Genomic DNA, 15763 nt, shown 5'->3' on the forward strand with positions numbered 1-15763 from the left:
GTGGTGACCCGTTTAAGCAATACAATTGACGCAGACTGACCATCCTTCGGAGCGTGTGAAGAGGTCAACCGAGGCGCCGGACAAAGGCCCGATCCGGGGCAATAAAGGCGATGCTCCGCGACTGAATAGATTTTACCCTGCGCGCGGATCGATAGCGATAGATGGTGATGGTGATCAGATAAGACCGGAGCTGGATTTTGGACCGCATGACAAATTCTGAGGGGGACCCGGGAGGTCGGCGCAGCGCAGCAATGACAATAAATAGAAATTACTCAGACTGACTCCGTTGGAGTGGTGAGAGCTCGGCTGCCGCACGGCTTGGGTGGTCAGATCATCCCCGCGGTGCTTTCACGAACAGGGATGAATGTCGATGATTGTCCGCTGTCACCAACGGAGCTTTCCATCTCAATCTTCTGTTCGGCCTGCCGCGCTGAGATCCAGCATATTCGCGGAAGCCTGGGCCAGCCCCCCAATTATGTGGTGTGAGGCGCGCGCCGATTGGTCCTATACGGCGCATCAGCCCATCACGCAACAAAGATGAACAAATGTCTCTCCAATTTCCGAGACTTCCAACATTTGCTAGGTCCTACACTCCGTTGAGGCATTCCCCGCCTTCCACACATTGCATTGCTCGTTCCCACAGTCGCACCCCATGCATTTCCTTTCCCAGCCGTGCCCCCATGCGCACACCCATACGCGACTATACCGATCCAGAAGTACGGATCCCACCTCACTCGGCTTTTTCCTTCCCCTTCGTTTCTTCAGTGGTCTCGAACGGGTTTGACGCATCCTGGCAAAACGAGGGTGAGATATTGCTTCTAAAGTTGGGGGTGGATAGTTGGACTTACATACTCTTCCTGTTCCTTACGCTTCAACTCGCCTGTCATCCTGTCGTGTCCATGCTAGACGCCCACACGGTCGTGTGAGCGAAGTCGGCCGAATATAGCGGTTCACCGCGAAGACCCCTGTTGCTTACCTGGACTCGTTCGGCGTTATGCGTAATCTTTCCCCTCAGCTCTTCCTGGAATCCGCCTATACGATCCGCGAGGTCCTACCCGGAGCAGAAGACATATATGAGTATGCTCCATGATCGCGCGGACAATTGCAGGGTGCAGAAAACTAAGAAGCGTAGTAGGGGGATAAGAGACGTACGGGTCCTTGATGATACATTGGACCTAGCCCGACCTTGCCGGCGTGCAGCTGTGGAGGGTAAACCTCGCCAGGAGGCGGGGGTTGCTCGGTCTCAGCATCTCCACCGTCCTTGGCGACCTGTGGGCGTGATTCACCAGCCGTCATGCCATCCGAAGGCTCATTGCGCTTCCTGTCCTTGCCAGTGCGGTCTATGACGGTGGAGGAAGCGTTCAGGTACACAGAAGATGTTGTGAAGGTCGCATCGACAAATCGAGTTCACGTAGTTGGCAATAATGGAGGAAGCGATCGATGGTGTGCAAGAGGAAGAGAAGAGAATTGAAAGAGTCGAGGTAGAAAACAAGAGGCGGACCGGGAGATGTTAGTCACCAGGGATACCCGAGACGGGGGGAAGGCGGGGTGGGTGATTGATACCGCGAAATTGCACATGGACATACCTATTAGATGATCGGCAGGAGCCTGTGCCTGGTCATTTTGGGATTGATTGGCCATTGTCAGCGTCTTGTTACTATGCGGATGGTGGGGGAAAAGAGAAAAGAAAATTACAAATACAATTGCAACGTCGTCTTTATATACTTTGAACTGTCTTATTATCCATTGGAGCCTCGTTTCATAGTGAGCAAGGTTGCGCATCATCAATGACAATGCATCACCCATTGTATGACCGCAATCTACGTCATCGATGTATTGTGGGTCCCTGACTGCTAAACTATTCTGCCAGGTCTCGGACGTGAAACTTTAGAACAAGAAGCTCCGCGGCATATGCGGCATTATCGGTATTAGTACAAATCTCCCGGCGGTGTCTCCTCCTCTCCATCATCCATTCCGATTTCATCCCGGCCGAAGCCAACAGCACCCTTCCGCCGCATGCTCCCTATCCCGTGGCCTATCCATCCTGTCTCCTTTGTTCCCCAGTTCAACACATCCTAACAATGAGCTGGCGTTCGACGTTCCCCGTCGCGCAGGGCAACCGCATCCTCATCCATTCTTCCTACCGCATCTGCCTGCGGATCTCGACAACCTTCCCTTATTTACAGAAGCAATCAAATATTCATCCGGCTAGAACATTCTTCTTTACCTTCTGCGCGGCGCGGGACCCCTCAACATGGGCATTTTCGCATTCTACTCACGAAAATATCCCGCTTCACATCCTCCTTCGTCTACTTCCACCGAAACAGATATCTGCCAGCCAGTCTGGCATGGGAAATCGTTCTGGACAGGCACATCCCCCGCGCAGATGTCCAGGGGCACTCAGTCACATCCTGCCTGGTACAGGAATGACCCCTGGCCCTACCGCCGGTTTACCCCACGATGGGCAAAACCACTTCCCTTCACCCCACAACCAGGTGCTGCCGTAACATCACGACCTTGCATATTCTTGTTCATGCAGTCCTCCCTCGCACCTCTCGTAAACGCGGCATGTGCTGCCTGTCCCCGGTTCACCAACCCGCCGTGTCAGCCGGTCCAACCTTGTTCAGCCCCCCTTCTCCTACTCCTTCCTTCACTTCACCTCATCCTGCACCTTCCGACTTTCCGTCCCTGGTTATCGGGCAGAAGGCGGAACTTCGCCGGTAATTATAAGGAAGTTTATTCCGCACCCTGAACTAGACCGCGCGTTAATCATCAACAACCTCATCAATATAGTGCAACAACACACAGCAGTACCCCAACCACTGCCCGGGCATTGGTTTTCCGACCTATGCATAGATGCTAGAGATCTCAGACCCTGGGAGAATTCGGAGTTTCGGGCCCCTTGTGGTGTCTCTCCGTGTTCAACGCGGATAATGGCCACGAAGGAGGTGGCAGAAAAAGAAAGCACCACTGATCCCTCTCCTTTCCCGTACGGGGCCCGACAATGCATACGCTAGCGGAGGAGGAGTCACCTGTCCAGCAGCTTCTATGCTTCTGCAAATAACCGGCATACACGAATCGTGGAGTCGTGAAGTGGCCAGAGTTTGCGAATGGACCCGATGTAGCAGGCGCAACCTGTCTCCCCTGGGTCGTCTCAGGCTCTCCAGATACGCTGCGTATGGTTGCGGTGGCCGATCACCGCCGACCGACCGACTTCTGGTCAATCTGGCGAATTGGCCGGGTTTTCAGCCGCGCAATTATGGGTGGCATGGGTCCTTTGTCTATTTGTAAAATAGACTCGCTCGCTAATCCCCGTCGGCTACAAAGGAAGGACCCCGCGCTCCTTGCTCTTTTACACGCTCCGCGGAAGTGCGGAAGTGGCTGGAAGGGGAGCCCGCAACCCGATCTGGGATACTGACTTCCTCTGATCCTTTATACATATAAGGCGTTTAAATGGCACAGTGCTTCCTATTCGTTCTATCGATGACAAGAATGATGCTGGCAGAATTGTTGTGGACATTGCGAGGAATAGTGGAGCATGCAGATAATGTGACACGGTAAAAGGCGAAAGAAAGAGGGAAGAAATGATGGTGAACAATGCAACGAGTGACGGATGACGGGTGACGGAAATAAACTCAAATGAAACAGGCAAAATACAGATTATAAAAACATCTCCCTCGCATCATCCCAGCGTAGGGTCGGAGGGTCCCGTGACAGGGTACTGACCTGCGGTGGGATATCCTCCGTAGTCGACTCAGTTATGGATGTTATGAAGCCGGGTGGATCTTTGCCCCATATGCGCACGGTGTGGTCGTCCGAACAAGTCGCAAACATGGCCTCTTGGCAGGGGTTCCACGCTACAGCATTCACGCTTCCTTGTCCGTGTCCTTGGAGGATTTCCAAAGGGGTACCAGACTCCTTATGCCAAACGTACACATTGGTATCTATTCCCGGTGTCAGAATTGATTGTAGTTCGTCGGAGTATGCGCCAACCTTCGCTACCACTCAGCACAAAATTCTCTCCGGGTCCGCCGAAGCAACTTCGGATAACATGTTTGGTCTGCTTCTGTCCTGCATACTTGCGAACGAGCTTCGGTTCCTCAAGACTCCATAACATGACACCCTACAGATGGCAACAGGCAGAATAATTAGACTCCTCCACAACCATAAGCGGTGATGCCCGGCACTTACATCCGGGGAGTGGTTTATAAGGCCAAAATTTGAATCCGACGAGATCGTAACACTGGTAATTTCCCCGGTCATGTCGATGGAACTACGGTGGAAGCATAGATGAGGATCGACGGCGGGGCTAGGCACAAATAAGGGCTTACGCATGTTCCTCCTTTGTTCGAAGGTCATAAACCGTGAAGCGAGTCTGCTTCCCCGTCAGGGCCGGATTCTGTGCGCCGTTCCCGTTTCTCGGCGATTGGGACTGCGACCGCGACGATGGCGAAGACTCTGCTCGTACAAGTGTCTTTGTCGGATTCGCAAGCATGCCAGCCACGACGAGCCATCGCTCATCTGGCGAAATCGCTACGGAAGACATGCGTATCGGTATTTGTTCCAAACTATCTAGTTGCTTCCCGTCCTTGTCCTAGAAAGATGGGTCAGACCAGTACCTCTGCGGCCCATGACACGTGTGCTCACCCAAAAGAGTATCTTCTGGTCCATTCCACCAGATATAAATCCAGATCCGTCTCGTCGCCAAACGAGGCTGCAAACGGTATCCTCATGTCCGAGGATACTCTTGATGCACAGTCCGGTCTGCACGAACGTGTGAAAAGATGTATGGAACAAGAGTAAGATGATATCCAGACAGTACCTTGGGATTCCACATCTTGATCGTCGCCTCAGCGGCGGTGAGTAACACGTTGTTGTCTGGTGACCAGGCCACGAAGCTGACGGCGTTCGCGTGTTCTCGTAATCTCTGCTCCAGGGCACAATCGTTCGGATCAGCCTGGATACAGAAAGCAGTCAGCGGCGACGTTTATAAATAGAGCGTGATCCGCGGGATGGTAAACACTTACTCCTATTCGCCAAATGATAACTGACTGATCCCGACTCGCAGTGGCTAGTCGGGTTCCATCATTGCTCCATGCTAAATGCCAAATTTCGTCCTGGTGGTCCGCGAGGATCATAGTGGTATGCAGGGGGAATTCGGTCCGGTCACACTGATGATCAATGTATAGCGAAAATGGTCGAGTTGAAGTATGATAGATGCATGCGTTTGATTGAAGTTGCCGTGCCTGATTGAGAAGAGTTTCTAACCGCCGTGGAGGGATCATTATGGACGAGGGAATATAGCCTGTCATGTGGTCAAATCGAGCCCAAAGAGCGGCGAGATTATTTGAGCGACGAACGTTGTAGCCTATTAAGTAATACTTCCCGAGACCGACCAGCCGCACCATCCCACTGTGCTCGTGTATGCAAGTCCTTGGGATCACACATCATAAGACTGGAAATTATGCAGATCAGAAAATACGAAAGAGAAAAAACAAGGAAGGTGCTCACCCTGATAATGCGTAAGTTCGCTGTGGCTCTTGCTGTAGCGGGGTTATCTCTTCTCGTAACACCTCCAATGCAACATCGAGCTGACGATTCTCGAGATACTCGAGGAATTTCTGCTCGCAAACGAGGAATCTCACATACTGTCAAGTTGTGAGTCACCGGTCAGCCTGATTATCGGACGGCAGGGCTCACGCGCAGATCCTCCTCCATTACGACTCCCAAACTGGTCAACGATGACTCAACGCGACCCCACTGGCCATTGAGGACACATTCACGGAAATCGGCCACAGAAGACGATTCCAACGTGTACCCCGACTCCGCCTCCAATGTCGCTGCAGCTTCACTACACACGGCATGAGCGGAAAGAAGCGGAACGAACGGAATAGCGCATACACGTAACCCACGTCCCGCAATCCTTGCAAAACCAATCGTACGAACTCCTCCCTGTCTACCGAAGAACCTGCATACATCCCTCTCCCCGGGGGCTCGACTCTTCGGATACTGACCCTGAAACCATTCGTCTCAGTATGACCATTAGCGATGTAATGACCATTAGACGGGCCAGCCACGGGTTCATTATCGAATGATGACTGAGATGATGCTGGGCGTACGATTGGCCTTTGGAGAAAGTCCGGAATGATGTCCATGCTCATTAGAGACGAAGTTTCCGGCTCAGGTGGTTGCATAGTGATTACGTGTATGTCGGCAGAGAGCGGAGAGCGGGAGCTTCGTCCGCGTCTATCCGACATCGTGTGTGGTGGTAGGCTGTCGGTGCGCAGAAGGGGGCTCTTCGACAAGCGTGCGCGCTTGCGAGAGAGAGAGTCCTGGCTGTCCGGGGGGTCCGAAGGCGACGAAGCGCGCGGTCGCACGCGCGACGACGATGTACTTCGGAGGGTCACGTTGGCAATAGGGGGATAGGGGACGGGGATGATGGGTGAGCCGGCGAGGCGGAGCTCCAGGCCACTTGGGCGCTGAGAGGAGTCGTCGTAGCCGGCGCTGGGGGATGGGTGTGCTGTCGGAACGCCTGGGCCAGTCGCAGGGCTCTGGGTGTAGATAACCAAGGGTAGATCACGGTCCAGGGAGGACCGCGCAATGCTCTCGGGATCTATGGTTGTTGCGGTTCGCTCCTTCAGATTGCGCCCATGCGCGGCGGTGAGGAAAGAGGGTAAAGTAAGGTCCAGACGGCGGTTAAGGTGGTGGTCAAGACGGTCGAGGACGTTGCCCGCGGTGCAGTCGAGCGGCAGTATGACGACCAGTAGGCCCTCCCTATTCAGGCGATCAATGTGAGGTCAAGTCAGCCTCCGTCTCATTGGTCTTCTACACGTGATACCATGCATTACAGGCCCCTGGAGGTAATTCCTCCGATGACCCCTTTCGGGCGCATTTTGCCTACCATGACCCCTCGGGTGCAAATCCCTGAAATGACCCCAAGGCCTGCCCTAAGCAACCACGGACCTTCCAATTGATAAAAGAGGTGGTAGCAGTTCAAGATGCGCTAGGGTCCGGTCTCTTCATGTCGGTTTATAAAGCATATTCCGAAAATTAATTCGCAAGCTTTGTCTTGTTTTTTCATTAGTTATGTTACAGTATATAAATTAATTCTGCATTGATGCCTCGTATAATAATTCACCGATTTTCACCATCGTAAACATAGGTGAGGAAACACCGCACTTTTACGGCAAGGCAATGAATTTTGCAGCAGTTCTTGAAAATAATAGATACCATACACAATGCCAACCAGCTTGTCTTTTGAAAAAGGTCTGTTCTGATAGCAAAACATTCACAAAACGCATCGTTGGATTCACCGGAGACACGTGCTTCTATTGCCACAGCCACTGCTTTCCTTATTTGGTTACTTAGGGGCGGTATTTGGGGTCATTTCAGGGATTTGCGCCCGAGGGGTCATGGTAGGCAAAATGCGCCCGAAAGGGGTCATCGGAGGAATTACCTCCAGACCCCTGTTACTGGCGTATCATTACTGGCGTATCATTACTGGCGTATCACACCGATAACTAATCACACAATATATATGTACACATTGTTCTCAGTTCTTATCTCTTATTTCTGTTGCTCTTTGCAGCCTGACCTAATGCTATCTACAAAATGGGAGGAGCACAAGTGAATGGAAGCGGTGGTTCAGAGTCAAATGCGAATAAGTTCATGGATCGTGAAACGAGACAAGGGAGCGAGGCTACAAGTCCTTGGGTAATACGTGAACGCAAGGATAGATAATAATAATACTCGACTGGTTCCCGCTCTGCGGTACGAAAGTACTGGAAAGTGACCTTGCACGGAGTGACGATTCATAGGAGTGGAGTGAATGGGCGGAACGAGGCCAAGCGCTCCTTTTGGGTGCGTTCGTGGGGAAAAGCCAGCACGATACACTTTTGGGCTTGAGGAAACTTGAAAGAAGGAGAGTGGGGTGCAAGTCGTTGAAGATGCAGAAAGATTACAAAATGATAAGGCAGTTGATGCTCGGAGTTTTCGATTGCTTGAATTTCTTGCTTGGGTTTTCGGTCATTGTTGTGTCGTCGTCCATTGAAAGGGAATCATAATGATTTGGTGCCAGTTATCAGAAGAGGAAAGAAAGGCTGCGGGTTTCATGCGATGTCGTCCAGGCAGGGTATAACGTGTTTCAGTCCGATATTGTCAAAACACCCTGCCCTTCCTTCCTCTAAACTCCTCTCTCTCCGCCGACGGATCCTTGCTCCGTGTGAGCGCACCGATTCCGAAGGCAGGTAATAATAGTCCACGAGTCGATCGCCGTCCCTGGCGGTCTTCAGCCGCATTCGCATCATAAGCAGGTGTAAACCCGCCAAGGTGCGACTTCGACCTTGACGCCGAACGAGATCTGGACCGAGAAGCACTGGGTGGCTGGCGTGTCCGAGATCTCCCACGATCGTCATCCCGTGGCTGCGTTGGTGTAGTAAGAATATCATCGTCGAGGCGGGTTCGTGAGCCGGATGATCCGCGGGCGCGAGCCATCGCCGCAAATGCTTGCGCTTCCGTTTGACGCGGCTGTTGCACAACCTTGGGCGTCTCTGGCGAGCTGTGCTGAGTGGTATCCACACGCTTCACAGTCATCTCAAGTTTTGGGCGCTGTTGACAAGAGGATGTCGAGTGGCGAGAGACGAGGCTATGCTTCGGACGCGAGGGCTTTGTGGGCCGGAGCTGTGGCGAAGGCTGTGGCGATGGCAGATTGAGCCCCAGATTTGCCAGCGTAGGAAACGAGTGACGACGAGACGGCGAAGATTGAGATGATCGCACGAGGCGATCGGAGACCGATCGCTGTTCCTTCCCCCGCGTGTGTGGGCGGAGGGGTGGTGAATGGAATCCGTTGGTCCTTGCGGGTATCCGGTGGAAACGTAGATTGACGGGAGTCTGACTCGCAACGGGCACCGAGAGGTTGGGGTGCTTAGGCCTTGGTGGAGGGCGCTGGTAGTTGCTCAGGATCACCTGATATGACTGGAATCCAACGACAGTGGCTTGGCGGTCGAAGTTCTGCATGTCATGGGGAAGACTCTTGGCCAGTACGCGGGCGTCAGGTTGTCGTTCCATCAAATCTTCCTCGTCCTCGTCATCCGTGTATAACGAGGAGGTCGGTGAGGTGGAAGGGGTGATTTGCAGTGCCGACTCGCCGAGGTAATGCTCGGGAACATCAGAATCCGGATCGGTTGGCTGCGCATATGGAGACAGCGCAGGTACGTCCGTTATTGGGTGGATGTCGTGTGCAGAGGTCGAGCGAGAGGACCGAGAGCCACTGGTGGGAGGGACATAGTCTTGAAATTTGCATTCATCGCTGCAATACAGGCTGAAGGCCAAGTCAGTATATGCGCAGAGTGAATGTGGAGTCAGTGCTCACCTTCCATCGTCGGTGGGCTTTCCGCATATAAAGCAGACCTCTTGGAACATGAAGAGGGAGTACGAATACCGGATGTCGATGATAGAGCGGACCAGAGAGAGAGAGACGACGAGGACGACGAGGAAAGAGAGCAAGCGGAGGGTGGAACGGAAGGAAGGTCTTATAGGACCCAGTCGGTGAAGTTGCAGGCCTTCGCCCCGCCCAGGTGGCGCTAAGGTGGTGACTGCTCAGAGAAGATTGTCGTGATTGAACGGAAGCAAAACGTTGTCTTGTGCGGTTCTCTTTTGTGTGTTGGGGTGTGTTTGGCCTTTGTGTGTTTGGTCGGTACGCAACCGGAGTTTGGTTATGCGATGTCCGATGCTGGTTTGACCAGTTGCCTTGCTGCAATGATGGCAGGTGCTGGTTTCAGCGATGAAGGAAGTGGGTGAACATGAGTGTTGCGATAAATAAACACAACGCGGTCTAAAGGTATAAGAAGTGTTTTATTTGAGAAACGTGCAGTGCTCTGGGCCGAAACGTGCGACCGAGTCAGCCAGCCGAATTAAAGACTATTAAAGAGAGGGGACGCGGAAGCAGAAACCGGCGGAAAACTTTACATTACGCTCCATGACGCGCTCGACGCGCCAGATGGTGACCACGCATGCCTCAAACACGCCAAGGAGGTACTCGCCACACCGGAAGCCCGTATCACGGGACTCGCTCGCACCATCTGCTTCCGCCGATCCCCGCCTTTATTCGGCGGCGCGGATTCGATTGTCATCATTGATCCCACTTGTTCTGGTCAATCAGCAGGTTATATACCTTCCTGTACACACCGCATCCCTCACCGAGCTCTGATAGCGGAGTTCAATGGCAATGCTGAATTCGAAAAGAAAAAAGAATGCATCTATAACTAAGTCTTGCCGGAGAAACCGGTCACCCCACATCAAGAGAATCCACAAGATTAGAGATCGGCCACAAGTCGGCGGTATCGAAAGGAATATACATGCTAATGCTACAATCATGCAATGACATCCTATGCGTACAATGCATCCTGAAAGAATAAAGTGTGCATCTATTGCGCCCGCCACATGCGGGCGCTAGTCGTGTGCAGACCGCTTATGCCGGGGGTATCCGTACTCATCGCCCTCGCTCAACCGGCTGCGATCACCTCCTCTCGAGGAGGCTCGCTCGACGGCATTGTTTCCGCCACAGTATCGAGAGATCGCACGACATCGGCAACACCGTCTGTCAGTAGGGGGTTTTGCGCTTCGTCCGTAGGGGAGAGCGGTAATGGAGGTAAACCGGACAAGGAGTTCTCGGGCGCCTCATGGTCTGCGTCGTCCTGGGAATTTTGAGGTAAAGGGGGTATTTCCTTGTTCAAGCGTTTATCGGCAACATCCGGGGGTACTTCAGGGGTCTCCGGCAAAGCCGCGCTCTTGGATACGTTCTCAAGTTCACCGTTCTCCGGTAATGTTTCTTGGTGTTCTGTGGGCTGGCCATTTTCAGCGACATGATCGACATGTGATGAGCTCGGCATCGTTCGGTCTCTACCGGACGGTGCCGGACTTTGAAGGTCGACGACACGATCATCCGCAGCGGGGGTTACATCCTCGGAATCAGCAACGACCGACCCCATGGCAGCTGGACCTTCTTTCTCGGGTACCGGAGACATTGCTTCATCTCTTCTGCCGTCGACGTGCTTCTCCGGTAGAGGTGAGTTAGACGGTGAAGCATCATCCTTCTTCTCAACAGTAGCACGGTGCAGAAGAGCACTGAACGCACGCCGACCAACGAAGGGAGATTTCCTTGGCATTATCGGCGGAGGCGAAGAGGGAGTCTCTCCCGCAGCGGACCGCTCTGTTAGCACATGCTCTAGCATCCCAGGCGAGGGCATGTTCACACCGCGAAGTGACCCGAGCTTGTCACCGAAATAGCGTGCATCCTGCAGAAGTCTAGCCCAGCAGTTAGATACGGCGGGCGTGATAGCGACTTCTGGAAATACCTTGCTTTAGCGTCCTTGCTAGGTAGTTCGATTTTTCCGTATTCCTCCCCCAAGCGGGTATTCGTCGTTCCCAGCACTTGTTCCATCACATACTATATGCAAATCTGAGCATTCACATCCAGAATTGCAGACATGCAAGCAAAGTTACCTCAACGACTGCGGCAGAGAGATAACGGGATAGGACCTTGTGCAAAGTGACGGTTTCCTTTACAATCATTTCCATGTAAGGGCTCGCTCCGTGGTCGTTCTTCGGCGCATCCAACTGCATGTCCTGCAACAAATCAGCTACTGCCCTTGAAGAAAATGGGCAAAATCTAACCAGAAGGGACTTGACGTGGATTGCAAGCCGGTCGCCCATGATGGCAACGAGTTTGGCATGAATCTCGTTTTGGTGCTCTTGGTAGTCCTAAGGTGCCGAATCAACATGTCGCCGCAATAAAGACGGACGATGAGGAGCATACCCTCTTTAACTTGTCAAATTCTGTTAGCATGACCGCTTGTGTAGGGCTGAGATGTCGTCGAAAGGCCTCGCGGACATACGAAATAAGAGATATTATAATAGAGAGAGATTGTGAAGCAAGGGCGAGATGCTTCGCCGTGATGTTCTTCAAACCTGCAGATCTCATCGCACCAGCACCCAGAACGACTTGGCAAGTGCGAGAATTGAATGCCTATGAGTGCAGTGAGACCCAATTGTCCCGCAATGATGGGAGAATCATACCTTCAGGAACTCGATGATACGGTACATAACGTCCGGAGTCAGCATGGACATTGCGATCATGACCCGTAAGTAGTCAAGGACTAGCTTCAAGACGTCCAGAGTCGCGGATACAACATAGTACGCATTGTCTTCCACGCGGATGTGCTTCGTCGGTTTGCCACTTATTGTACCGTTTGTGGTTGCACCTGCTGCTTGGGTGAGCTCTGGAGGGTCGCTGATTGCGCAGTCCACGATAATCTGAACGATATGTTGTGATGCGGCGGATACTTCCACCTGAACCCACTGCTCGTTCTCCACCAGAGTGGCAGACTGAGTAAGGCGCGAAGCATGGAAGGACAGCAGGAAAGCTTTACTCTGGAGACAACACGGTAAGCACCAGCTCATGTCCAACCCACTGTTCGCATACCTGGGAGATCATGGTGCCTCTTAGACTGGGAATCATCCTTTGACTGAGTGTCTCGCACTTGATCACGAAATCCCAAGAGACATTGAAGACCGGCATGAAATCCTTCAAGTCCAGTGCGGAATGTTGTTCCTGTCGTAGAGCTACAATTCGAGACACTCTGGAATTGGTCGCTTCCGCTACCGCGACCACTATGTCAGACAGATCGCTCAACAGGTGGTCGACACCGAGATCTGAGAGGGTGGGGATTTTCGTGTTTGAGTTTGTCTGCCCAGTAGGAGGTCTGCGTTCATTAGTGAACTAAGTGTCTGGCTATCAAGTGTAGGACACCCACAACATAGGTTGTATGATGCTCCAGACAAGCTCCGTATGCAAATTAGCAGCTTTGATGCACCGGATGAGACTGTCATATAGACGCTTAGACAGATCCAGATAATCCTGCAGTGGCAGCTCTCGCAGCTCTTTCGCCAGAGCAGCACTGTAGGTGCAATCAGACTAGAACGGCCAGAACATGGACAATGCTCACTTCCGCTCTGCTAACGGCTTGGGTGCTTGGGGCTTCCCAGATGGGTCGTCTTCCTCTCCGTCCGACGAGGGTAGATGCTATATATCCGTCAGCAGATACCCTTGCCGACAGGGAATGTTCAAGCGCACCATTTTGACCGTCGTCTTTACCTCCGCTAATGCGGCTTCCCGATATGACTTCATCGCTAAAGCAACACCTTTCACACGTAGCAGGCCCTGCAGCATGGGTATGAGTCGATCTCGAAGCTCGGTTGCTTCCTGGATGCTGAAGACAGGGTCATTCTCCGATGCGACATCTTCAGGAGCGCTGAGTCGTATTCGTGTGCTAAGATCAGCGCGCAACACCCCAACCAGATCCGTTTCAAGAGAATTGCTGATTGCAAATGAGAGTTCGCGCAGGTGCTCTGGTAAGGAAGATAGCGCCTTCAGTGCGGCCAAATCAAAAGCCGGCGAGCGCTGTTTTGGGATTCGTAATTTTGGAGTTACAGGTGTGATCGGAGAAACCGGGGTAGACATGTCGGTCGATCCGTTCGGAAGCGGTGTGAAGGGAAATGGTGTTTCTGGGACCCGCCAGGGGGCGGGTGCCAAAGACTCTTCAACATCCTCGATGAGACCCAGCGCCTCGAAGTATTCACCTCCTCCAATGAGATGCTTCGCCATGCCCACTGTCTCCCCAACTTCACGAATGGATTTGACGGCTGCCATTACCTGCCCGATGTTGTCTCTTTTCACCTGGAGCCGAACGGCCTCCAAGCCCTTAATCGCCTGTTTATCGTCAACCTCTTTCAGCTCCGCCCGCAGCTTGGATATTCGTGTTAAGCATTGTTGTCCCTCAGTCTGAAGATCTTGCAGGTTGGTAAGTGCCGCGAAGAAGGACGTGGATCTTTGGGCGATTTCCTGCACGAGGTGCTGCTCAACGACATCCATATACTGAGAAAGTTTCTCCTGCGCCGCTGTACTCATGGCAATGTCTTCTTCACCCAGCACGACAGAGCGCGACATCTCGTTCTCTTGCTCAGTGACTGCGGCAAACGTTCGCGGGTTACCGATGTTGAACTCTGGATCGAAGTAGACGGGAGGGACTAAACTGAGCGGCGGAAGCGAGGATGTGGAACTTGATGGCCCCGGGCTGCTCGTACCAAAACCCATTGGTGTTATGTGGCCCGAGCTAGACGGATTGACTCTTCTTTCCCGAAGTGTCTTCTCGAACTTTGCCCATTCGGGAGAGACACTCTTCAAGTACGCATCGAAGTCCTTGCGTCGTACACGCGGAAGATCTGCTGGAGGCACTGAAGGTAACGGAACTCGTGACGGACGCAATGGTGCCGGCTTATGATGTGGATTGTTGAGTACGGTAGATATCGCTGCAGCAACGTTTGTGATCCACGTGCATAGACAGGTAGGGTACAGGCATACCATTGAATCCCGTCCTGCTCGAGCTCCATTCTGCCGGAAAAGCAGATAGATTCAGGGTAGATCCCATCGCTTGCATCAAGGTACCCAGTCCAACATGCCCTTCATTCAAATCAACACGACTCTCCGTCGCCTCAGACATGCTCGTTCGTCCAGCCTTGGCCCAATTGAAACGGTAGGGCGCTTGATTCCTGACCGTCATCGTCGGGTCCTGCTCCAGCCTCGAGAACGTCTCATCGTCACTCTCCGCCGGAGAAGATGGGCGCGTCTCGCCTGGAGAGTCTCCCATATCTGGCGGTCGGGAAGCCATGGTGTAGGATGCCCGATGTATGCGTGGAGAGACGATGATGAATGCAGGTTCGTTCACGTTGATGGTAGGGTCCCGCTGACGCCTCACAGCGGACTCAAACATTAGAAGCGATGAGCTCACACCCAAAGATCGCTGTCTTCGTCGCCTTACACGTCGACGTCGAGCTAACCTCATCAATGGACGGGGCAGGCACACCATGCTCATACTCTACTTGTCGTCTTCATGATTTTCTACCCATACCATGTCCTGGATGTCATCAATCATTCTGCAGGGATCATGCGCTTCCACATGAGCATGGTTGCATATCACTGGCAACAGCTTTTGTATCTACGACATCTCAATACGTCGCTGCAAGGCGATGCGATCTTTCTGGCTGCTCTGAGAAAGCCATGCTAGGCAACATCTATGCTGAAGGCGAGGATGCACTGGTAAAATGCCAGGCATGCAAGGGCGCATTTTGTGTAACGTGCGTCACACGATGCTGCACGTTATCCGTTATGCCAACCCCTCTGGATCAGTCATCGGGCCCCGCCATCTCATGCTTGCTCATCAAGCTCTCAAAGCGCCCCAGCTGCGCCATCGCGTGCGCAGAAACTGCTTGCTAAGAACTTTCCCTCAACTGCTTCGTCGGCTGCCCAGAAACCGGTGCCCAGTCGAAAGCCACCAACAGACCCTGCTAAACTGAAGCAATACCTGGCAGTCCAACTCATGAAGATGAGGCATTCTGCAAAGCCTTTGGATGAGAAAGACGCAAAATCTAGTATTGCTGTGGGAGATCGCCTTCATTTGAAGCTGAGAATACTCGAGCAGAATTCCAAGGAAGAAGTACTGTGGTTCCGCAAGGTGCAGCCCACCCGGCTCTTTTGATGCCATCCATTCAGTGCTTCTCTAGACACTGGTGGCCGGAAGAGCGCTCGACGTTCTAGCAACACGGTTCAAACTGCCACATGAGCCCGGGTCGCCAGATCTTACAGTAAGCCGCATCGTCTGATCATGACCTTTCCGCTGAGCTTTCTGCAGCGCATTCTGAGCCTAGT

General features: G+C 52.8%; 4 protein-coding genes across 4 annotated transcripts; all 4 read right to left on the reverse strand.

The window, feature by feature from the left end:
* Positions 1-583: 583 nt before the first annotated feature.
* DACRYDRAFT_19997 (uncharacterized protein) lies at positions 584-1503 on the reverse strand. The gene is made up of 4 exons (XM_040771755.1): positions 1153-1503; positions 977-1051; positions 849-902; positions 584-790 (listed from the first exon to the last, which is right to left on the reverse strand). The coding sequence occupies exons 1-4, from the start codon at positions 1294-1296 to the stop codon at positions 731-733; spliced, it is 333 nt and encodes a 110-aa protein (XP_040632440.1). The 5' UTR covers positions 1297-1503; the 3' UTR covers positions 584-730.
* Positions 1504-3660: 2157 nt separating this feature from the next.
* Positions 3661-6155, reverse strand: DACRYDRAFT_46743 (WD40 repeat-like protein; the record flags this gene model as incomplete). The annotated part of the gene is made up of 12 exons (XM_040774724.1): positions 3661-3944; positions 3994-4123; positions 4192-4273; positions 4332-4418; positions 4458-4594; positions 4648-4764; positions 4823-4957; positions 5022-5305; positions 5361-5455; positions 5512-5648; positions 5689-5851; positions 5902-6155. 12 exons carry the CDS (start codon positions 6153-6155, stop codon positions 3661-3663), a joined length of 1905 nt encoding a protein of 634 aa, XP_040632441.1.
* Positions 6156-7553: 1398 nt separating this feature from the next.
* Positions 7554-9563, reverse strand: DACRYDRAFT_113631 (uncharacterized protein). Its single transcript, XM_040769666.1, has 2 exons — positions 9371-9563; positions 7554-9319 (listed from the first exon to the last, which is right to left on the reverse strand). The coding sequence occupies exons 1-2, from the start codon at positions 9418-9420 to the stop codon at positions 8158-8160; spliced, it is 1212 nt and encodes a 403-aa protein (XP_040632442.1). The 5' UTR covers positions 9421-9563; the 3' UTR covers positions 7554-8157.
* Positions 9564-10502: 939 nt separating this feature from the next.
* DACRYDRAFT_104034 (Vps54-domain-containing protein) lies at positions 10503-14726 on the reverse strand (the record flags this gene model as incomplete). The annotated part of the gene is made up of 11 exons (XM_040767866.1): positions 10503-11304; positions 11355-11446; positions 11503-11625; positions 11674-11760; positions 11816-12025; positions 12076-12429; positions 12482-12761; positions 12813-12956; positions 13005-13081; positions 13133-14367; positions 14420-14726. 11 exons carry the CDS (start codon positions 14724-14726, stop codon positions 10503-10505), a joined length of 3711 nt encoding a protein of 1236 aa, XP_040632443.1.
* Between the last annotated feature and the right edge of the window lie 1037 nt (positions 14727-15763).

The sequence above is a fragment of the Dacryopinax primogenitus genome (assembly GCF_000292625.1).
Source record: "Dacryopinax primogenitus strain DJM-731 SS1 chromosome Unknown DACRYscaffold_2, whole genome shotgun sequence".
NCBI classification, from domain to species: Eukaryota; Fungi; Basidiomycota; class Dacrymycetes; order Dacrymycetales; family Dacrymycetaceae; genus Dacryopinax; species Dacryopinax primogenitus.

What these genes read in the sequence shown, in the direction of transcription:
- DACRYDRAFT_19997 (XM_040771755.1), bottom strand. Translation starts at nt 1,296, where the DNA reads ATGACGGCTGGTGAATCACGCCCACAGGTCGCCAAGGACGGTGGAGAT. An exon ending in CAATGTATCATCAAGGACCC is followed by an intron (nt 1,052 to 1,152) that starts GTACGTCTCTTA and finishes TGCTCCGGGTAG; the next exon opens with GACCTCGCGGATCGTATAGG. An exon ending in GTAAGGAACAGGAAGAGTAT is followed by an intron (nt 791 to 848) that starts GTAAGTCCAACT and finishes TCGTTTTGCCAG; the next exon opens with GATGCGTCAAACCCGTTCGA.
- DACRYDRAFT_113631 (XM_040769666.1), bottom strand. Translation starts at nt 9,420, where the DNA reads ATGTTCCAAGAGGTCTGCTTTATATGCGGAAAGCCCACCGACGATGGA. An exon ending in AAGCCCACCGACGATGGAAG is followed by an intron (nt 9,320 to 9,370) that starts GTGAGCACTGAC and finishes CTTGGCCTTCAG; the next exon opens with CCTGTATTGCAGCGATGAAT.